The following is a 21,900-nucleotide window of genomic DNA, read 5'->3' on the forward strand; positions in this document are numbered from 1 at the left end:
AACACTCATGGGGGTGTCGCTGTTACGTGAGTGTGGAAAAGGTTAAATGTCACCGCCAAAGGTCACAAGTTTTAATTGTCATCAAGATAGAACAATATGTAAAAACATGTGCGTGTGTGCTGATTGTTTTAAACCAGACGTGTGTGATTTTCATATGATGTTAAAGGAAAACTCCTCCTAAGAAACTGTTATAGAGTCCTGCAGTGATGATGTGTTTCTGTGTCCAGTCCTGAAGTTAGCATCAGCCTGGTTCCTCCACAAAAAGCCAGTGGGATTTTTTCATTGTGTTTTGGATTATTCCAGAAAATAAACTGTGAGCAACTAAAGTTTCTGATCCTTCAAGTTTAGTTGATCAGATCATCTTCACAGATGAACACCACTGTTCTGATGTTTGAAGTAAGAAGCTAATGTTAGGCTATAAACCAACTACACCACAGAACATGCAGTGAAATGTTCCCGTTACATGAGCTACTAATGAAATTAATATTATTATTTGATATTAGCTGCATGTTGACCAACTGTGATAGCAAAATGCTGCTTATTTATACAATTTATCAGTAAAAGTCTCCTGTATAGTCACATGGGAAATTTTATCACACAACAAAAACTTTTACTTTTTGTACTTTTTGATCTTGAACTGCTTTACTTGAGCAAAAGATTCTGAATACTTTATGAACCTGAATACTGACCTGATATAAGGTGATAAATGTCCAACTGCTAATATAAATGTTGAGAATGATGTGAGTAGGCTAGGCTAACAGTATATTCAGTGAAAATTCAACAGAAAACAAACTGTTACATTTTGTCTTATTCTTTTCTTATGTATTCTGCACAGCTCAGGTAATTTATGTTTATGTACCAAACTTCATATTAAAAACAGGAACTTTTTCTTTCATCTAACAGACGTTTTCCAAGTGGATTATTTCAGTGTCTTTGCTCATCCTCCATATTCAAAGAAAATCTGTTTCTGTCTTATCAGACATGACTCTGCAGGTCTGTAAGTAAAATGACGAATAAAAACAATTTAACATTTTAGCTAGTTTGTTAATGGGACTTTTGTACAAGAGCTGAGTTGAGTTCTGTTTGCACTACAGGCGCAGGCAAACATCTCTTTGTATCCCCCTCAGTCTCTACCTGTATCGATGGCTGCAGGTGAGAGGAGGGGCGCGCGGGTATCGATGTGTGGTGCGGGAAAGGGGGGCGGGGGCGCGTGGCCCGGGCGGTGGGCGGACCGGGATCGCGCGTGGCAGCGCCTATAAAACGGATCAGAGCCCGTGCATATCTCACCTGTCTTCATACCCGCAGTGAAACAGCCGCGTCTTCTTCTCACCTGAGGGTTCGAGTTTTGCCTTTTTGGTCTTTTACCGACATTTTGGACACAAGAGAGAGAAAACATCAGAAACTGGATTTAACACATTCAGGATTCATCTGTGGTCGTTCAGCGTGAAATTTAACGTAGAGGACTTCACTCTGCAAACAACCGGTAAGAAACATAATGTTTGGTGTTTTCAAATGTCACATGTAGTTGTTTTAGATTTTGTAGAATTCTTCTTAAGATCTGAAAGTTTCCAAAACATCAACTCTAATGATGCACAGGACATTTAAAATAAAGGTGTAGCCCCATAGTGTCTGTGGTTCATGACATTTATTGATTCACTGATCATTACTGCAAGTTATGGTTTTTCTGTCTCTGAGATGTTGTGGTTAAAGATTAGAAACTTAAAGCGGAATGAACATTTTATTTCCTAGCTGCAGTCATGACCCGTCGGTTGGTGCTGATGGTGCTGAGTCTCGGGCTCGTGCTGTTGGCGTGTTCCCGTAGCGGCGAGGCGCGTGTCAGGCTCAACTCCATCAGGACGGTGATCCTGAGGGAGGGGCACGCGCTGCCGGTGAACCGCAGCACGTGGGAACCGAGTGTGGACCTGGCGGTAAGTGGGATCATATGTCTGATGTAATGTTCCCTTTGTTTTTCCAGAGGTGGAGGAATGTTGTAACCAGGTCGGATACAGCTGGATAGTTAGGTCCAGTGGTTTCCAACCAAGGGCTCGGGGCCCTCCAGAGGGTCACCAGATAAATCTGAGAGGTCATCAGATGATACATTAATTTGGAATCATTTGAATTTCCTCTAAATGATGCCCTTTCTGTGAAATAAAACATAATTTTACCTGTTCAGGCCTTTTTTAAAAGGTGGATCCATGTGAGATGTTTAAAGGAAAAACATCTTTAGAACTGAAAACAACAGGTCACAGAGACACAACTTCACAACTGTTTCATATCTTAAACTTTATCGACTGTTACAATGTTTCAAACTAAATGAACAGAACTGTTGGAATGTTTCTGATGTTATCAACAGTAACAATGTTTCCAATGTTCAGTTCTAAACCGTGTGTTTAGCGTTCAGTCTGTACGATACTGAGTCCTTCTGTCTTTCTTTCAGCTCTACCAGTGCATGAGTGACCTGGAGTGCAGTGAGGGGAGCTATTGCCACGCCCCCACTAAAGGCCCCGCCCACTCCCGCTGCCAGACCTGTCGCAGGAGGAAGAGGCGTTGCCATAGGGATGGCATGTGTTGCCCGGGCAACCGCTGCAGCAACAGTAAGATTACTATTATTATTATTTCACCAATCTACTCATGTTGATTTATTCATCTCATAATCTCGATCTAGTGATTAAAAGTATATTCTTCTGGCATAAACAGAGAAATCTTTATTCCTCTCGGACAGTTCTTGTTGGCATTTGTTGGCTTCCATCCAGTGATCATGCAGTTGTAGTAGTAGTCGTATGAAAGGTCTACGTACAAGCATTCACCACAAATAAAATAATAATTATTCCTCTCTTTTGCCCTCAGATATCTGTGTTCCTGACATGGATAGTTTTGTGTCTCAGAGAATCCCAGACTCAGATGGAGGAATGAGTCCACTATCTAAAAAGAAAGGATGGAGGAAAAGAGGCAGAATGGACGACAAGGGAGTGACGAGTAAAGGTGAACTTTTGTCTTCTTGCAATTGGTGCTTTCACACTTCAAGTATCATCCCAATAAACTCGTCGTCGTTGTGAAATTGTCTTCAGCTAAAACCACTTGATTTACTTAAATATAGTAAATAAATATAGTTTTTCTGTTTTTGTTTGTTTTTCAGAGGCTATTAGTCAGATTATTAGAAAACCAGAAGCATAGTCATCCAGTCGACATGACATGACATAAAGAAGTATTCATGGCATGTCATTTGGTCTTTTAGAGCCATTTTTAGTTTTTAAGTCACTCTTTACACCAAAATATCCCTTATGCTGCTGACGAGAGAAATCTTAGAAATGATACACCTAATTTTTTACATTTAAAAAGTAACTATTTGGTTTCTGAATGGTGCAGAAAAGGGTTATGTGATTGTTAATGGTTAAAATAATTACTGCTGCTGCTTCACCTTTTATTAACTGTTTTTGCGTCTGTCTTTGTGTTTCCAGGTCAAGTTGGGGATCCTTGTCTGCGCTCATCCGACTGTTCAGACAGTTTATGTTGCGCCCGTCACTTCTGGACTCGTATCTGCAAGCCGGTGTTGCGGGAGGGACAGGTTTGTACACGCCACCGCCGCAAGGGGAACCATGGCCTGGAGCTGTTCCAGCGCTGCCCATGTGGGGATGGACTAACCTGTCGAACACTGCGAGAGCCCGGTGCCCAGCCTTCATTACCATCATCTTTGTCATCGTCGTCATCATCGCTCCTGGCAGCGGCGGCAAAGTCCAAGTTTGCCGCCTCTTCATCTCGCCACTCATCTCCTCACACGTCTTTGTTGTCTTCAACCTCTGCATCATCAGCAAAGTCGTCATCTTCGTCAGCAGTGGCAAAAACGAGACTTCATGTGTGCCAGAAAAACTGAGGAAGGAAGGATGGACGGATGGAAAGAAAGACAGACTGAAAGAAAGGAGGTGAGAGGAAGAGTGGCCTGAAAGAAGACGGAAAGACTGACGGAAGGAAAGACCTCCATTGCTTTGCCCATGACCAACTCCAGAGGGAACGAGAGGCAGAGACAGAAAAAGAAGAGTGAGACCGAGTGAAACGTTGGGAGGGGTGAATAACCATACCTGTTTACACCTGTGAAAACTCCCCCACTCAAAACTGTCCCAGTATCTTGATGCTAATTAGCTTCCTGTCAGGCTGCATTCAAACACAAACTCAGCCGGGATGTGAAACTCTATTGTGGTTCAGATCTGGTTTCCTCCTGGGTGTCTAGACGAGCAGAAACCACTTTAAGATCCGGCTTAACCCCATTTACACCTATAGGAAAAGCATTGATATTGAAAACCCTGATGCATCTCTGTTGTGGTTGAAGATCTAAAGATAACAATCAGGTGGTGTTATTCTGAAAAACCATGCCACAGAAATTAATCGAAATTAGAAAATGAAAAAATATTTTTATTCCCACAAAAAAGGGAACGATGTACTTTCGCTAATTTCAGTACAGTAATAAATCAAACAAAAGCATATTTTAACCAAGGTTAAAACTGTCAATAGAAACTCTTCAAATCCATATTTACTTCCTAGAGTGTGAAGTGTCGCCTTGTTGAACCAAAACTGTCCCTGCCCAAACTTTAAGGCCTGAGGTTTGTCCAGACGTCCTATTTGATTGCACTGTTTTTGTCGTGAGAGTTATTTTTCTATAAGTTGTTCCTGTATATTTTGGATGAATGTTGGCGTAATTATTTGTTTGTTTATGCGTCTCTCTGCCAGTTTATTTAGGGGGTTTGTTTCCACTACTTTAAGAATCAGTTATCGGTTTCTGTAATGTTAGGCAGTCTGTGAATCAATCAAGCTTTACAATTAAAAGGATTTGTCATTTCCAAAATGTTTGTGTTTCTGTTTTTTGGGACAAACATAGGTATTTATACTATGTGGTCAAGAGTACGTGGTCTTCAATGGAGGAAGAAGTATTGACATTGTTTGCTACTTTTGGTAGCAAATAGTGAAAATACTCCATTACAAGTAAAAGTTATGCACTTGAAAGCTTACTTAAGTAAAATTACAAATGTGAGCAAAATGTACTTAAAGCTCCACAAGTGAAAGTACTTGTTATGCAGACAAACTTATTTTCTATAAATTTATTCAGTATAAATGTAATTGCTAGCTAATAGTATCTTAACTAGTAAACAAGCTAGCTAACTTTGGGGTAACTAACGGGTATGATTTTTGTACTTCGGAGTGATGCTAACTCAGTAAAGTGCTATCTGTCCCATGTACAGCAGTTTCAATAAAGTAGTTTTACTAAATGCAGCTTTGTGTGCTTGTGTGCTCTCTATGCTACAGTTGTGTGGTTGTGGAAAATGGCTAAGCTATAATGGCTAAATTATTATAATTATTATAATCTAATACAGTCCAGTACTATAGTGAAAGAAGAGTAACGCTAACAGGCTAACAAGCTAACAAACTAACGTTAGCAACAACAAACGTCAGCTGCTGTGGTTGCTAGTAAATTTTCTTGGTGTGTTTTCTTGAGATATTCTTAGATATCAGATGTTAACACTGTGCCTCCCCTGAAATGTTAAAATGACTATGTTTACATCTATGTTTATTTAAAGAGTAAACAAAGAAAAAAACAATATATTTAAACTGAAGTTCAAATGACAAATGTCAAATGACCCTTGAGGCAAATCTGTGATATGTAAATGAAATTGATTTGAGCTGTAGAAGTGTTGGTCACGTAGCCCTGTATCCAGTCTTTATTGTTAGGCCAGGCTAACAATGTCCTTCCTCCAGCTCCCATTTTCCCCGAAATGTTGAACTAACATTTAATATCAGATGCCCTCCATCTGTTTGGACCACATGTATCTGTAAACCAGGCAGTGACTGTTTTTTCCAGTAGCGGTTGGTGATAAGATTAACAAAGAGGGAGACATCCCTGTGGGCCTGGGAAGACACAGGGAAATGATCCAATCTGTGTAGATAAAAGTTATTTATGACCACAAAGCTGTCAGAGGGCTAACAGGTGATTTCTGTCTTCATTTTCATTGTTTTACGTCTGAGTTTATGAGGTCTCAATTTCAATGTGATCATTTTATCTGATCTTCTATTTTTGTCTGAATTCGCTGAGTCACATCAGATGTTTTCTAGTTTTTAAAACCTTTTTTAAAACTTAATTCGACATTAAACCCTTTAATGCCACTATTACCTTTAGGAATATATAGGAAGCTAGAAATATCAAACCTCATAGCTGCCTGTACAGAGAACCAACTAAAACTTTCCAGCATGGTTTGATCTTTGAATTTCCTGATACCTACAAAACCAACAACTTTTCCAGTCAAAACAAAGAAACAAACAAAATGTAGTTTGTCAGTAGGAACATATTATTTGTTTTTGTCTTTTTTTAAGCTTTTCCAACTAAAAGCACAAAAAGAGCCTAACATTAGCTAACTAATGGCCAAGATATTTAATGGGGTTACAGTTTATTTTAGAAAACAAAATCCTGTTCATTGTGTGGGAACTGTTCATTAATGATACTACGTTATAGGTGAAGGCTAACATTAGCAGCTAACGTCATGTTTAATCTCAAGCAACCCCAGCGAAACTCAATCACTAAATTTTCTCATTGAAAATGCTAAAATATATGTATGTTTTTCTGTCACTATTCAGAGTTGTTAAAGAATACAACAGTCACATTTTTTCTTTTCACACTGTGCTAAATGCTAATGCTAACTAGCTACCCTGCAATACAACAACAGTGCTGCTCCATTATTTCCATAGGCCTCTCTCGACAGGCAGCTTTGGAGTAAATTTCCAAACGTACATAGTTTAGATTCATTGACCACAAAGGACAAAACTAGTATGTGCTGATATTAATGACCATGTGTGGGGGGGTTTTGTTTCGCTAAACCTTTCTAGAATTGATTTTGATCTTCTGAAGGCTCACTGTGTGTGTGTGTTTCCTCTTTGTGGTTGATAGCTGTTGGGCATCACTGTCCTTAGTTTGGGTATGGTTGTTATAAAGATAACACACACAGAGAGAGAGTTTTTCCATGCAACCCGTGTTCCCCATCTTCCCTGTTAATACGTGTTCAGTGCAGGTCAGTGACATACACACAGTTATCTGCATTATCGTCACTTTGCAATCTGTGTTTCCCCGTTTCCTTGATGTCACAGTTTTGTTTCACACACACACAGTTTTCCTTCTTGTTTCTGACAATAGTGTAAATACAACAGTTGTGTACAACAGCGCATACTTTCTACTGTTAGTCACCGATTCAGTGAGTCAGATGTTGTGTTTTCAGCTGGTTGTGGATCTACCTCTGCCGTCTGGTTAGCATTGTGTACAGGCTGGAGAATGCATTATGTCAGTGTACAAAAACTTGTATATTTGCCATTCAAAATAGGACATACTTACATTACACCGACCACATGTTGATGGTGATAATATGTCTGTGTGAGGGAGTAGGTTCTTGTATTGTGATCATTGTGAGGACTTATGTGAGCTTTAAACCACCTTAGTGTCCTCACAGTTTCTGCAGTGTAAGGACATTTAGACCTGTTCTCACTACTTTAATGTACTGTTTAAAGGTTAAGACTTGGTTTCAAGGTTCCAGTTAGAAGTTGTTTAAGGTTAAGGTTAGGGGCTAATGAATATGAAACGTCAATCAGGGTCCTCACAAGTGCAGGGAAACAAGCCTGTGTGGGGGTCTGTTAGTAATAATAACCTCTTCAGATTATCTTATCTCTGTGGTTTCAGGATAAACTTTGAACAGATAATGATGTTTCTTGCTGTAGCAGCCTAGGGCAGGAACAGTTTTGACTCAAACTTTATTTACACAGAGAATGCTGACAGAGCTGCTGCACATGGATAAACATGTTTGTTTATTTAGTGTTGAAATGATACAAACTGATGAAACGTTATACATGCACACACGTAGCTGTGGAACCTCATTTCCACCACATTATATATTTTTAAATCATTATCATGAGAAGCTATAATGATGTATTATGATTATGGAAAATAATATATTAATTATTATTTACAACGATTATGAGATCTGTCTAAGATTCTTCACTACCTTAACTGTATTATAATTATGAGATCTCATGACATACTTTCTTGTGATTATGACTTAATATCTCTAAGTACTTAAGATGAAAAGTAAAAATTATGAGCCTTACTTATTATCAATTAATAAGAAAGAAAATATATCTCATACGTATAACATAAGTACAAGAGAAAGTCAATATTTAAAAATAGAACTGTGATAAGCTATAAACTTTTTGTTTGTTCCAAGATATTGATGAGATATGTAATTATGAGACATCATAATTATGAAATGTTATGTTTATTATACAACACACTAGTCTACACTTCCCTTTTAATGTGTCCCTTTAAATCTAAACTGCAGGGATGTTTGCCACTTTTACAACCTAATAAAACTACAGAGCGACAGACGGATGCATAGGACTGGTTATAATTTAACCAGTAACCACCTCTATACACACACATACAACTTCTCATATCAACTGGTCCAGGAAATGTGTCTCCACTTGCCTCCTCTCTTAAACTAAAGCAGGTAAAACTCATATTTTGTTGATTCTATTTGTTTTTACTTGTGGTACTCAAGTAAAAACACAAAGATCACAAAGATGGTTCTTAAACTATTTTATAGCAGGTGCATCAACAACTGTTATATTTTGTCATAGTGATCCACCTGTACAATAAGTCACTTCTTTATTAACTGCCTACTGCTCCGATAAACCTGATTTTAAAAAGAAGATCTGGAAGATCTGGAAGTTTTGGATTACTGTTAAATTGTGTTGTTATAAATTGTTTTGGAGTTTACAGATAAAAACAATGTTTTAACATTTTGACTTAATTATTGTAGAATTTTTTCCATATAAAGAATATTTTCCATTTTTATTTGAGATGGAACAAAAAGGCCAATGCCTAAATAAAGCAATGATATGTTTTTAAATGCTTAAGGCGACAGTTTGCTTTCTGGATAATTTTTTTTGTCATAGAAATGCACAGGATGTGAAGTCAATCACTGACTGTTTAACATTAAACTACAAAACTCAATTTAGCAGCAAACGTATTTAAAAATTTGTCCCGTTGTATCCTTAGATGGATCTCATCACGGAACACAGTCACCATGGCAACAGCCTGGTTAATATGCTCAGCAGGTGGAGTCGTCAACACTGTGATGACAAACGGAATGTGCTGGCCCTGAACGTGCTGTTGCTAGGCGACAGGCAGAGTGGGAGGAGCTCTGTGGGGAATGCTCTGATTGGTCAGTAGTTTTACAGATAATGACATAACTTTTTAAAATGACACGCATTTTAGCTGCAACTGTCACTTTTTTCCCCTCTCATTTCCTGTCTCATGTGAGAAACGTAAATATGAACAATCTGACTTTTGCTCCAGCTTAAGTGTGGAAAAATACATGAAAACTTTTCATGCATAACTTTACATTTCCATTTTTCTTTACCTGCAGTTACCAAAGATAAGTAGATGGTGGTAAGTAGAAAATAATGAATCTGCAGCTCAGTTTTTAAAATAAATTTGTATATTCGGCAGGTGGACATGAATTCCAGACAGGTGTCAGCGTTCCTGGTGTTTCCGTGAAGACAGAGTACCAGGTCCTGAGCCGAAATTTTCCTCATTATTTCAGACGACAGGGGGCGGAGTCTGACCTTACACTGAGAGTGATTGACACGCACCTTCTGCTGCCCCACCCACACAATGTGCACGAGTTCTGCCCTGAGGGTGTGCACGTACTTGTACTCGTCGTGAGAGCTGATCGGCAACATGAAAACACACATCTGGAGCAGCATGTGGAGGTATACACACAAACATAAATTTAGAGGTGGGTCAGTTGCCTAAAGGTGTAGCAAAAAGTACCGATACCGTAAAAACAAGTAATGTAGCCAAATGTAATGGAGTAAAAGTAATGATTCTACTCAAATAAAGAGTAACAAGTATGCCACGTTAGAATTACTCCGACAAGTACAATTTACTCAAAGTTACTTTAACTACATGTAATGGAGTAAATGTACCAAGATAATACTGTTCTATGTATACTGATTTTGTGCGTTTTGTATGTGCATGTATTGGTGTTAAGAGTCTCTTCGGTCCAGAGTGGCGTCGTCATGCCTTACTAATCCTCACACATTCTGACCACCTGGAGACGGCAGGCCTTGACCCATCCGTCTACCTAACACAGACCACTGATTGGCTGGGAGCTCTGGCCAGTGAGGTGGCGGGCGGAGTCTTGTTCTTGGAACAACAGCTGTGATTGGCCATTGATCAGGGGACGGCCGCTGAGAGACCGACTGCTCCACCTCTCGGCCAGGAACCATCACAGCGCTCTGAAAGTCAGGACAGAGGTCTCGCTTGGACTCTGAGCCCTTTCAGATTTCAAGTCAGTTTACCTGTTCTGAATATACTGTCATTCTGTCATAATGACAACATTGTCAGTTTGGAAAGAGTCTTTCAGATGTATTATCTGGTATCATGAGCTGGTTTTGCCTAGCTGGAGGCATTTTGTTTCCAGGGTTGTTTATACATACGCGCCCATTCTCATGAACACAATACTGAAAAAACACCTTGAGGGAATTTCTTCAGATTTGGCAGAAATATATCACAGTGGTTTATTCTTTGTTGACCAATCAGCTAAAACAAGAACACACAAAGAAGATGAATATAGTTTTAAGTGTTTTTAATTCAATAAACAACAGTGATGCAATGAAATGTTTTCCTCTTTTATTAGCTAGCAGCACTAGCGTTATACCACTGTCTAGTCCTATGTGCTGATCGATCTGCTGGTCTATCTGATGGTGCAGTTGGTCAGGGAGGGTGCCCTGCACAACCCCTTCCCCTTCACTTCAAACCCACAGCCTTTATAGTTGGCCACACCCTTGCAGTCCACCAGGAGGTCGGGCTGAAGAAGCTCCCAAACCTTCTGCTTGGACTGCAGCTCTCTGTCCGGGTCACCTGGACATAGAGAAAGACAGTGGGGTTCATGGTTAACCTGGAAAGAGACTGTGGATCAGTGGATTCACCTGTGGTATCTGGCCTCCCGACCAATGTAAATTCTATTTCCAGCTCTAGCTGTCTAGCTTTATTTTTGACTTTGTCATCACAACTAAACAAGCAGGTTAGAATTTCATTGCTGTAACCATAGTTACCAGGGTAGTTGAGGAAGGTGACTCTGTCTCCGGGGGCGGAGCCTGTGGGTGGGGCCAGTAGTTCGATGCAGTCATCGGAGGAGGAACAACAGAGGAGGCGGGCCTGGGAGACCACACTCCTCACCTTACAGGCCTTTACATTGCACAGCAGCACAGCTAGACTTCCCCGGAGCTGCAGAGAGAGAGAGGTGAAAAAAGTTTTATAAAAATGTTTTTTGTCAAGAGGAAAGTTCTAGAGTAACTGAGGAAACAGACAGACATAAAGAAGAAGGGAAGGATAAGGGAGGGAAATAAATAAATATAAGCAAGTATATTTCAATATATATTTCAATTCATATTTCATGAAAAAGTTCAGATTCTTTTTAAAATGTGAACGAAGTCATATTTGAGAATTAGATGATAATATATTGAGAAAAAAGTATGTTTGCATATAAAGTTGTAAAAATAAATATAGAATAAGTCCTGTTTTACCTCCTCCAGGTTTGTTTTCCCTCCCAGTTTACTGACGACCATCCGGGGGGCGTTTTCTCCCACGTCCACTTCCTGGATGGACATGGTCTCGGCCAGCGGGTGGCGCCGGACGTTCAGGATCCGTCCAATCCTGAGGTCGAGACGGGACACATCAACCTTAGGCTCCTCCCCCAGAGAGAGAGAGTCAGAGGTGGAACGAGCTGAGAGAGAGAGAGAGAGAGAGAATAAGTCTTTTCCTCCTTTCCCTCCCTCTTTTACTGCCTGTTTTTCCTCCCTTGTTAATTCCCTACCTTTCCTTTCTCCTCTCCTCCTCCTGCTCTGTCGCTCTCTCTGGTCATGTGACGAGGAGGAGGGGGGAGGACGGTTTGTAGGAACACCAGCTGTTGCTCCAGCAGGAGAGGCAGTTTGACTGACAGGTGTTGTGGGGGCGGGGCTAAGAGTTGGAGGAGGTGGAGCTGGGGAGAGCAAGGCTTTGGCTGAAAGGGAGTAAAAGGAGAGAGAGAAGTGTTTTTAATTGTTGTATCATCAGCAAATAAATGCAGGAATTTAATTTAGTGTATCTGGACGTGTTTTATCTTTTGGACAAAACTCCAAAAGATTCTGACTCGATAAAGTTCCCTCTGCAATAATCCAAGCTGGTTCTCTGTAATTTAAATCTGACCACAGTCAACACTGAACCCGCTCAGAGGGAAAGAAAATCATCTTCAGGTGTCGCAGTGTGTGTGTGTGTTGGTACTTCATCCTTGTGAGGACCAGTTTAAGTTTTGGACATTGTGAAGACATTTTGAAAAGTGTGAAAAATTAGGACATTTTTGGACAGTGAGCTTTTTTTGGAAAATTATGGCATTTTGTTAAAGTGGGGATGTTATTAGAAAGTGACGACATTTGTAAAAAGCAAGTTTTTGGAAGTTTACCGGTGCGTCTTCTTTGTTTCTCCTGCAGTTGAAGTCTCAGCTCTTCAATGTCTTTCTTCAGTTTGGAGTTTTCCACCAGCAGCTTCTTCTGCTCCCTCACTGACGCCTGCAGGACTGAAACACACAGACTAAAATCACCTTCACTTGTTGTTTTATTGTGACCCTTAACTTAAATCAGCGTTACAGATTATTTTGTTTGTGTGTAACTTGGTCAATATTATCTTCTTCACTTTGTCTTTGGCATGAACCCTCTCCTGTCCCTCCTGTGTTTGTTCTTACGTGCTTTCTCTCTGGTCAGCAGAGCATGAGTTTTAAAATACTCCAGGATCTGTTCACCATCCTCTGGATCAAGCTTCATCAGAGCTGCTGCCAGGCTGATGGACAGAAACATAGAGGTTAGACAAGGCAGAAATCCATTATCCTTATAGAAACTCCTGCCAAGGGAATGAAATACTGCTAAGAAATGTTTCAAAAGGTTTAGTCGAGCCTTCAATTGATCTAGTCAAGTTCAAGTCAAGTCTTAAGTTGGTCGAGTGAAGCTTAAATCAAGATTTAAGTCAGTTGCAACAAGTTCAAGTCAGGTCTCAGCTGAGGCAAGTTTAAATCAAGTCTCAAATTATTACGAATAAAAGTCTTAAATTGTTTGGACCAATATCAAGTCAAGTCGTATGTCATTTGAGACGAGTTAAGTCTCAAATCAATTGAATCAGATTAAAATCAAGTCTCAACAGGTGTTTTGACCTTTCTTGAGCTGTGAATTGTTTTCAGTGACACTGTGGTGGGTGCTGCTAAAACATCGACAGACTCTGACATAACTGACGGTATGAAAATCAGACGGGCAATGATGTCACAAACATCACACCAATAAAACGTTTATATAGATGATATCTATAGGAGGAAAGGATGTGAGTGTTGTTGCCAGAGGGCAGCGCAGTCACACACAGGACAAAATGTCAGAGTTAATTGATATGGGGAAGTTTGTTTGTGACTTTTTCTGTATCAAAACAGAAATGAAATGAATCCTGTTGTCTGAATCCACTTCAAAGCACTACCTGTTTGTCACCTGATTGGCAGGTGGATTAGACCACACACCTGGTTGTACACCTGCCAACAGACTGATCCTTTACTGAACAGTTAATTTATTCATTTTTTCATGCTGCAAAGATTTGTCCTTTCTTTTGACTTGTTTTAGCTGGTTAGATCAACTCCTCTAAGGTACAGTGTTAGTATTCAGATCCTTTATATAAATAGAAGTACCACACACTAACACAAAGTTACTGACCTTTATGTTTAACCAGAAGCATCACATATATCACTACCAGACTCCATGGACAAAAAAAGGAATTTTACAGAGTACAACACAGGAGCTGCTGGAATACCACTGCCTCTGATCTGTTAGTGTGTTTGTGTTACTCTTTGGTACTTTTACTTCAGTAAAGTACTTCTTCCACTAACAGATCGAGGCAGCAGCTCTTTGGTAAAATCACTGTTTTTGTCCCTGGAGTTTGGTAGTGATATACAGCAATGTTTCTGGTTAAACAAAAAGCACACACTCCAAAAAGGTTCCTGGTCAGGGGTAACACTTTCCAAAAGTACAGAATCCTCTGGGGTTGGTGGTTGAACATTTCTGATTGGTTGAGCACTATAGCATTTCACAATCAACAGCAGCGTGATTTGAATCTCCTCCATGTTTTGTCTTCCGCATTACTGCCACCTGCTGGACTGGAGTGTAACAGCTCATTGTGACCATTATTCAGTAGGCTGTTTTGTTTTTAGACCAGGTCTGAAAGAATATTTTAGTTCTTTGAAAAAAGCTCCTGGGACTAAAAGATCTGAGTGCTTCACATAAAAAACATGCCTATTGAAGGACGTATTTGGGTTAATGTTATTACATTTTACTGATAATACTTTCGTACTTTTACTTAAGATTTTAAATTAATACCAAAATTTCTTCTCACAAAGAAAAACAACAGCATCAGTTATATTTTAACAGGACTAAAGATGAGAGTTTATGGTTGAACCACATGAAGAGAAACTGAAAATGTCACTAAAACTGAACTGAAACATGAAAGCATAGAAAGAGCTGTCATTTGAAGTTTTCAATAGATGTTATCTGTGATGAAGGAAAGCATATAATAATCCCATCAAAGGGCTGAACACACACACACACACACACACACACACAGCAGCTTGCTGAAACCAGCCTATTTGCATAATGATAAACAGAAAGCTACTGACGCAGCCATCAGCTGTAAATCTGGTTTACATTTTCATACACAAACACACTCGACCGATTGGCCATTACTGACACATTCATCTGTACAAGAAAAAAACTAACTTTTTAAACACTTGAGATTAATGAAATGAACAATCCTGAGAACAAAATGCCAGAGGGGGAATAATCGTCTCTGCACAGGGAGAATAGAGAGAAGCTCAACAACTCGATTTTCCCAGTTGGGGACAAATTTTTCAGATTATTTCTACATCGCCTGAATGCACCAACCCTAAATTTGATACTTTGCATTTTGTCCCCACAATGTTAGTGAGTAGATTTTATGTCCTCACAATGTCACTAAAACATGTTCTTATACACGTCTGAGCAGCAGCTGCTAAATAAACGATTGAAATGTAGAAAGAGATGCAACAGCTGCAGCCAGACCGCCTGCTATAAATAACATGAAATGATACAACACACACACACAAACACACACACAAAACACTGATATTTAATACTGACACCAAACTAATTTCATTGCCTCTCTTAAATGGTTTGCTTTGTCTGCCTCAAGAAAGTTAATTAACCAACAACAACAAAAAAAAATACATATGTATTTATGTAATTTTAAAGCACACAAAAAGCACGTCTGCAGCTGTAGAGGTCTACATCTAAAAGAAATCCCTGGAATAATCTCATGTAATGAATAACAGTACATTGCAAATGTTTTTCAACAACTGTGGCTGAAAAAACATGTTGCAAGAAGTCCGGATCCTGTAACCGTCTTCATTTAAAACTGTGACAGATGCCTCTTACTTGACATGCAAAGAAAAAAGCAGGTGAGTTTATGGGAAAAACCAGAAAAACAAACAGGCAACAGATCTGTGGGTTGTACCTGGGATTAAACAGGTTGTCAGCGTTGTCCATGTTGGAGGATGTTGTTGGTCGGTTGGTGGGACACAGAAAGCTCAGAGTCCGTCCTCAGCTGAGACAAACTCTCTGTCAGCTGTCACCTTCCATCTTCAGCTGAAGTCAACACCACCTGTGGTTGGAGGTCGAAGGTCAAACACCTCCCAGTTGAATCCCAGAATAAGTGTCTGTGATTTGGTTCTGAATGGAAACTTAATGATCAGACTAGTTGAAGTTAAGCTTCATCTAATGAAATAAAATGTCTCTTTTAATCTGAAATATGTCTGCTTGTAGTAGTTTAATTAAATCAACACATTCTCTAAAACAGTTTCAACACAAACTTATAATGAAGAAAGACTCTGATTAGACCGCTTTGTTTGTTTTTTGTCCATGTTTCTTAAGAAACAACTAATTGCAGCTTAAAGATCTTTATTAAATTACTGTTACAGCTGCTTCGACGACTTGATGCCACTAGATGGCAGTGTACGCCATGAGTGATGACAACCACTGCAAACATGAGGTTTAAAATCTCTGCAATGACGCTGCTGGACGTATGTCCCTCTCGGCTTCCGTAGAGGCGTTCTCTGCTGTGCTGTAGCCCTTCAAATGAACTCTGCAGGATTTACCGTCCTCTGTTCCTGGTGTGTCCAGTTTTTCAGCAGCATCTACGCACCAGCGACAGGTCAGTGCGCGTGAGCGTAAGATGGGCGCGCTGTAATCATCGGTGTAACGTTGGAGAGCTCTTCTTTTAACGCAGTTTTTAGCTGGTCAGACTTTAAAAGAGACTTCCTTGATTTTATTGGTGATTGAATGACAATTAGAAGCCAGGCCTCCTCCTATTTCTTCCAGTGTGGAATCTCATATGATAATACAGTAATATCTGTTTGGAACTGAGTCCTTATAAATCTGTTGTTATTAGGAGAACTCGTGCAATTTCAGGTCCCTGGTTTATCCATCTTGTTGTCTATTGCGACAGGTGGGGACAGTAATAATACACCACCACTAACACTCACCTTAGACATTTTCCATCTTGCTCAGCCACAGTAAACAGCTGCAGTAACTTGTAATATTAAAATAATAACATACTTACATTCTTATGTTATATCTGTGTCTGTGAATAAATAAACTGCTGTTGGAACTAAATCTGTTTCCAGGTAGGTCTCTACAGCCCGGCTCACCTGGACGAGTCTTTGTGGTTTCTGGTGATGATGCGGTCCTCCCATGTCGCCTCGACACCTCCGTGCCCTCACGTGTCATGGTGTTGGAGTGGTCACGGGTGGATGGTCCGTCCCCGTTGACGGTTCATGTCCTCCGCAATGGAAAGGAGCTGGCGAAGGAGAAATCAGTGGAGTACCTCGGGAGGACAGACGTAACTGAAGACGGCTCTCTGAAGCTGCGAAGTGTCACACGGTGGGACAGCGGCACCTACAGGTACATGATGGTCTGTTGTTTATTTACTGTCAACAAATCCTATCAGTCCCACATTCACCGTCCGGCTGCTAGAAATCCTCACTAGAGCATCAAATGTGGATTCATCCGCCACTGAAAATAGTCCTCCATAAATACACAATTTCCTCCTCTTAGTCTGATTTTTAAAAATAAAAAAAGTACAGTGAGCAGCTTTTTAAGGACGTTACTGTAATATTGGTTTCCTTTTTAAGTAACTGGGCTTTCAAGTAGTAGCCCGACATTTATTGTGAATTATTACATTTTTATATTATCTTGACTTTCTTCTTCTTCTTCTTCATCCTGATTCAGTTGCGTCATTCTTAGAGGATCATCACTTGCAGACAAAGTACAAGTGTTTGTCTCTCTCACTGTTGGTAAGATTTTTATATTTATTTTTATTGTATTAGTAGAACATAAAAACCTGCAAAGTAAATAAAATAAAATAAGAGCACAGAGCAGGTCACCTGGAGCTGTACATAAGCTCATATAGAACTGACAGGTTTGGTTTATGTTAGGTTTCAGTGGTTACAGTTGTGACAGGTGTGTCTGTCTTTAGCTGAGGTGTCTGAGGTCGACATGACAGTGCAGAGGACTTCATCCAATGAGCTGTTTGTGCGCTGTGAGTCCAGCGGCTGGAGCCCAGAGCCGCTGATTTCTCTGCTGGACGCCAGTGGAGACGTCCTCCCTGCTCAGACGGAGTCATCAGTCGGACCAGACAACCTCCACTCTGTCAGGGCACACCTGGACTTGGCAGCAATGAAAGGTAAGTCAACCAAAACTCAAGCTCCAGTGTGAGGAGAAAAGAAAAGACTCTTGGCTCAGAGGATTTTTGCCTGGAGGATACTTGATCCAATTTCAGTGGCATTTGGTGAAAACTGTGACTACGTCCAGAGGACCAGGTGATTAGTAAATAAACAAACACACAAACAAAAAAAATCTGCAGTTAATTCTCTTTTACTCTGTTCTCTTTTGAAAACTAACAGGAATTGGAACCTTGACTTGTCGTGTAGAGATACCTGGAGGAAACGTGGTGAAGGAGAAGGAGATTTATTTCACTGGTAATGCTAATGGCCTCAGTGGTCTCCTAACGTCACAGACTGTTGCTTTGTGATTTTGTAAGTGGAAGTCATTGCCCCCATCAGGCCACTGAATGGAACACTCTAGAATGGGCAAAACATTGTAACAGCTTCAGAGGGCTCTGTGACATCACAACTGTGGCGTCATCACAGAATGTTGCTTGACACCATCATACCTGTCAGACTGTTGCTGCGTTCCAGTTTTATTTGGATGTCGGAATTCCCGAGTCAGTTTTGTGTTTTGGTAAGAGAATGACAAATTAAACGTTATCAAAACGTGAAACACAAAGTGAAATTAGCTGAAAAACACAATTATCCTCTCCTCCTTTTCTCCTCCTCTGAGGTGTTCTTCAGGTGGAGTTCATATTTGTTCTGATACAATAACAACAAAGACTTTCCTGCAATCATCTATGTTTTTCTGACTTGTCAACTGGAATGTGGTCAACTCAGAGTCACTCCCAGTTCCGACTTCCGATGTAAATAGAAGGCACCATGTGTCTTTGTGGCAATGCGACGCACTGACAGGCACATTCTGAACAGGCAACAACATAGTTACTCATAAATCCGACTATTTGCACTCTTTGGGCTGCAATGTAACTGTTTTCTTGTTTGCAGATCTGTTTAATCTTCCAGAGGCAGATCTGGGATACTCGACTTGGGTTGTACCAGTTCTGCTCGTTGCCATCGTTGTCATCATACTGGTTTGGGCCTTTGTCGTTCCCATGCGGGTGATCAAGATGCTGCGCACTTCACTGCAGCCCCTGAAAGGTTGGTCTCTCTCGTATTTTATAGCGGTTAACAAGACTGAAACCAGCCAGGCAAGGGGGACCCCAGATCTCCAGGGGCCATGGAAGTCACCATTTAGGTCTACGTAATTTGATTGACTGCTTTGCTCTGTTTACTTGGACTCAAAGAGGAACTGATTAGAGTGAAAGCCATTTCTTGTCAGTTGAGAACTGACTTTAACTTTCTGGTTTTGTCTCATTGCAGCCTTCTTCATCAGACTGATCCAAGGACAGGAAGGTGCGTTTAACATTCATCTTTCCTTTTCTTTCACGTCAATGTCGTCCTGAGGTTGTGCCGGCTGATTGGTTGCAGATCATGACACTGATGCTGCAGGGTATCCAACAGGCCATCCCTCACCTGAGGTTGATACTGTGTGGCACACACCAGGTCCACCTATGGTTGTACCTCAAGGGCCCATTGAAGGCCCTCGTGGACCTCCCACTGCTGTTGCATGGCGACCACTGGGTCCACCTGATGCTAAAACTACTGGGATGTCTCCCTCATCATCCCGCCAATCCGCATCATTAGAATCAGGTAGGCCTCCTTCATCCTCACTCTTGACTTCGATATCTTCCATCTGAACTGTTGGACTTTGGAGAATCATTGTACCCATGGTTCATATGGGTTACTGACCAGGCCTCTCTGGCCCTTGGCCCTGTGCATACATTTGTCCAGGTCACATTAATTGATTAATTATACAGCTTAGAAGTACAAACAGTAATGTGATATGAATGTCAAACCCTGCAAACACAAGTACAATGAGATAATGACTAACACTGCTGTTTCTTCCTGCAGGGAGAAGATACACAGGTAAGCACCGATTCCTGTCATAATTATATGTGAATTACATTAAATCCCTTTAAACCATTACAAGTGAATAGACTGAGACAGCAGCGAACAGGTGTGACAGATGTCCTCTGTCTGTTTCAGAGTACGGAGACATCTTCGAGGTGGACACAACGGGAGCTTCTGCTCATACAGCGAGAGCAAACCAAGTCAAAGACAGCAATGGTCAGTTCACTTAGTTCTTACCTTCATGTTCATGTGAGGAAAAATTCTCTTTCTAGTCACTGCCATTAAACCACCACAGAAGAGGAGGACACAAAATGAGATGAGTTCACTAAAAGAGCTCCAGTCAAAGCTCAAATGATGGAGATGCAGTGTAATCCAGTGGGCAATTGTCCACAGACCCAGATTATTATTAAGTGTCTGACAACATTATGATATGATTCCTACAGAAATAGAGCCTTTTATTAAAGAGGTAGATCCTTCTGTTTCAGGTCAACTGATGTCTGGGGTTGACGCTTCCCAAGAACTGGCAAAGAGAGACCTGAAGGAGATGATGAAGTACAAAGAGAATATTATCACTGTGGGAAAAATGTATGTACTCCTACAACTCAAGCCTGGTGCATTTAATTAAGGATTGATATACTGCCAGTTTGTCTTTTAGATAGATGCAAGTATCCCCCTGATATCAGAGCTGAAAACTTCAGAGTTGTTGTCATTTGTTGCAGACTCCGTGTCCACCCGGCCCTGATCGCTGCCATCATCTCCAGACAGTCTCAGGCTGGAACCAAGCTGGATGCAAACGGCTTCGGGCAGTACGACTCAAGCAGCTTCGGTCTCATGCAGGTTTGTGTTTTTGTGTTGGCTTGGTTATAGCTGTTTTGGCAGAAGGTTCCAGCATGAGAGATTATATACTCTCTCTATACGACTCATTTCTTGGCAAGAAAAAAGAAACTGAAGATTTTTACATTCATCAGTGTCATATGCAAATCCACAGTGATGGTGTTTCCTTTTGGTGCAGATCAATAAGCGTTACCACGAAGTGAAAGGCAGCCCGTATGGCACAGAGCATATAGGCCAGGGAATCACTTTCCTCATCCAACTCATCAAGGTCATGGAGAGGACGAAGCCGAACTGGACCAAAGAACAACGGCTGAAAGGTAAAAACATGGCCGACTCCTGCCTCCTACTTCAATGATGTTTGGTAACATGTTTGCGTCCTCATGTACCATGTATTGCTGTGTTTCAGGAGCACTAGCTTGTTACATCGCAGGTGAGGACAAAGTCATCCCACTGGAGAATTATGAAGATGTGGACAGTAAGACACCATATGGGGACTTTGCCAATGACGTGGTCGCCAGAGCACAGTGGTTCGCCAGGAACAACTTCTGAAAGTCAAATCAGTTGTTTTCTTTTTTGTTTTTTTGGGTAAACAGCTGCATTTACACAAACACAGCTGAGAAGGTGAGAAGTCAGTTTATGGAGCTACTCTGCATTTTTTAAGCTATATTTTACAGTTAAGAAAAAAACATACCACTATTTATATTCAAGTTTAAACAGTATGAATTTCTAAAAACAGTTTTTCCTGCTACTTTGCCTGATATAACGTCGTCCTTTCACCATTATCCACATGTGCAGTGCTATGGTGATGTATAATTTCCCGTGTTATTACTAAGGCCTCTGTTTGTTCCGTTTTCCACAGCTACATTCAGGATAAATAAACCAAATTAAATATTATTCATTCATGTATGTATTTATTTTAAAGCACTATTAAATGACAAATTGTGTTTAATATTGTAAAAATAAAAGTCTTAAGGTGACTGTGACTGTTTTCTGACAAACTGGACATGAACCACATACAATGTAAATAGAGAGTAGTGACTGACTTATAGCTGGAGGTGCCCTCTCACTGGCGTCTCTGTTACAATGGTGGCTTATAGAGAAAATGTTTGGGGCCGCAGGGGATTTTTCGTACCGCGAGTGACCACTGGAAAATGGCTGCGAGGCTGAGCGGCGGCACCGCATCGAGTCCTGATACATCCGCGATCCTGAGACCAATCAGAGGCGGTTGCTAAGCGGAACAGAATCAGGTGACCAACTGGCGTTTTTTTCTGCCGTAGGTTGCCTGCGCGTGTCGTCATCGGTCATG

The 21,900-nt window shown here is 40.7% G+C and overlaps 4 protein-coding genes across 7 annotated transcripts; 3 read left to right on the forward strand and 1 right to left on the reverse strand.

The window, feature by feature from the left end:
- Positions 1 to 1,283: 1,283 nt before the first annotated feature.
- LOC108892256 (dickkopf-related protein 2) lies at positions 1,284 to 5,141 on the forward strand. The gene is made up of 5 exons (XM_018689706.2): positions 1,284 to 1,483; positions 1,750 to 1,928; positions 2,438 to 2,594; positions 2,848 to 2,982; positions 3,459 to 5,141. The coding sequence occupies exons 2-5, from the start codon at positions 1,758 to 1,760 to the stop codon at positions 3,869 to 3,871; spliced, it is 876 nt and encodes a 291-aa protein (XP_018545222.1). The 5' UTR covers positions 1,284 to 1,483; positions 1,750 to 1,757; the 3' UTR covers positions 3,872 to 5,141.
- Positions 5,142 to 8,426: 3,285 nt separating this feature from the next.
- LOC108892271 (GTPase IMAP family member GIMD1-like) lies at positions 8,427 to 10,867 on the forward strand. The gene is given in 5 exon segments (XM_018689729.2): positions 8,427 to 8,531; positions 9,083 to 9,248; positions 9,536 to 9,798; positions 10,080 to 10,241; positions 10,243 to 10,867. Coding segments are annotated over 4 exon segments (711 nt in total). The 5' UTR covers positions 8,427 to 8,531; the 3' UTR covers positions 10,363 to 10,867.
- Positions 10,662 to 15,787, reverse strand: LOC108892270 (aminoacyl tRNA synthase complex-interacting multifunctional protein 1). The gene is made up of 7 exons (XM_018689727.2): positions 15,641 to 15,787; positions 12,810 to 12,904; positions 12,531 to 12,644; positions 11,907 to 12,092; positions 11,617 to 11,816; positions 11,146 to 11,317; positions 10,662 to 10,951 (listed from the first exon to the last, which is right to left on the reverse strand). Exons 1-7 carry the CDS (start codon positions 15,670 to 15,672, stop codon positions 10,785 to 10,787), a joined length of 966 nt encoding a protein of 321 aa, XP_018545243.1. The 5' UTR covers positions 15,673 to 15,787; the 3' UTR covers positions 10,662 to 10,784.
- A 396-nt stretch (positions 15,788 to 16,183) lies between these two features.
- LOC108892269 (selection and upkeep of intraepithelial T-cells protein 1) lies at positions 16,184 to 21,571 on the forward strand. 4 transcript variants are annotated; one of them, XM_018689723.2, is made up of 14 exons: positions 16,184 to 16,336; positions 16,809 to 17,085; positions 17,413 to 17,477; positions 17,660 to 17,866; positions 18,087 to 18,161; positions 18,795 to 18,947; positions 19,170 to 19,202; positions 19,278 to 19,499; positions 19,761 to 19,775; positions 19,896 to 19,976; positions 20,246 to 20,345; positions 20,480 to 20,597; positions 20,773 to 20,911; positions 21,001 to 21,571. In XM_018689723.2, the coding sequence occupies exons 1-14, from the start codon at positions 16,261 to 16,263 to the stop codon at positions 21,141 to 21,143; spliced, it is 1,704 nt and encodes a 567-aa protein (XP_018545239.1). In that variant the 5' UTR covers positions 16,184 to 16,260; the 3' UTR covers positions 21,144 to 21,571. The 4 variants fall into 4 exon arrangements, with proteins under 4 accessions (XP_018545239.1, XP_018545240.1, XP_018545241.1 ...); XM_018689724.2 differs by having other exon boundaries at positions 19,299 to 19,499; XM_018689725.2 differs by having other exon boundaries at positions 19,311 to 19,499.
- The last annotated feature ends 329 nt before the right edge of the window (positions 21,572 to 21,900 follow it).

Source organism: Lates calcarifer, linkage group LG9 (assembly GCF_001640805.2).
Source record: "Lates calcarifer isolate ASB-BC8 linkage group LG9, TLL_Latcal_v3, whole genome shotgun sequence".
Classification (NCBI taxonomy): domain Eukaryota; kingdom Metazoa; phylum Chordata; class Actinopteri; family Centropomidae; genus Lates; species Lates calcarifer.

Coding starts and splice junctions, on each gene's coding strand:
- LOC108892269 (XM_018689723.2), top strand. CDS start 16,261: ATGAACTCTGCAGGATTTACCGTCCTCTGTTCCTGGTGTGTCCAGTTT. Junction 17,867..18,086: donor GGACTTGGCAGCAATGAAAG/GTAAGTCAACCA, acceptor GAAAACTAACAG/GAATTGGAACCTTGACTTGT. Junction 18,162..18,794: donor GAAGGAGATTTATTTCACTG/GTAATGCTAATG, acceptor TCTTGTTTGCAG/ATCTGTTTAATCTTCCAGAG.
- LOC108892270 (XM_018689727.2), bottom strand. CDS start 15,672: ATGGACAACGCTGACAACCTGTTTAATCCCAG. Junction 12,645..12,809: donor GCTGACCAGAGAGAAAGCAC/GTAAGAACAAAC, acceptor TGTGTGTTTCAG/TCCTGCAGGCGTCAGTGAGG. Junction 11,318..11,616: donor GGAAAACAAACCTGGAGGAG/GTAAAACAGGAC, acceptor CTCTCTCTGCAG/CTCCGGGGAAGTCTAGCTGT.
- LOC108892256 (XM_018689706.2), top strand. CDS start 1,758: ATGACCCGTCGGTTGGTGCTGATGGTGCTGAGTCTCGGGCTCGTGCTG. Junction 1,929..2,437: donor AACCGAGTGTGGACCTGGCG/GTAAGTGGGATC, acceptor TCTTTCTTTCAG/CTCTACCAGTGCATGAGTGA. Junction 2,595..2,847: donor GGGCAACCGCTGCAGCAACA/GTAAGATTACTA, acceptor TTTTGCCCTCAG/ATATCTGTGTTCCTGACATG.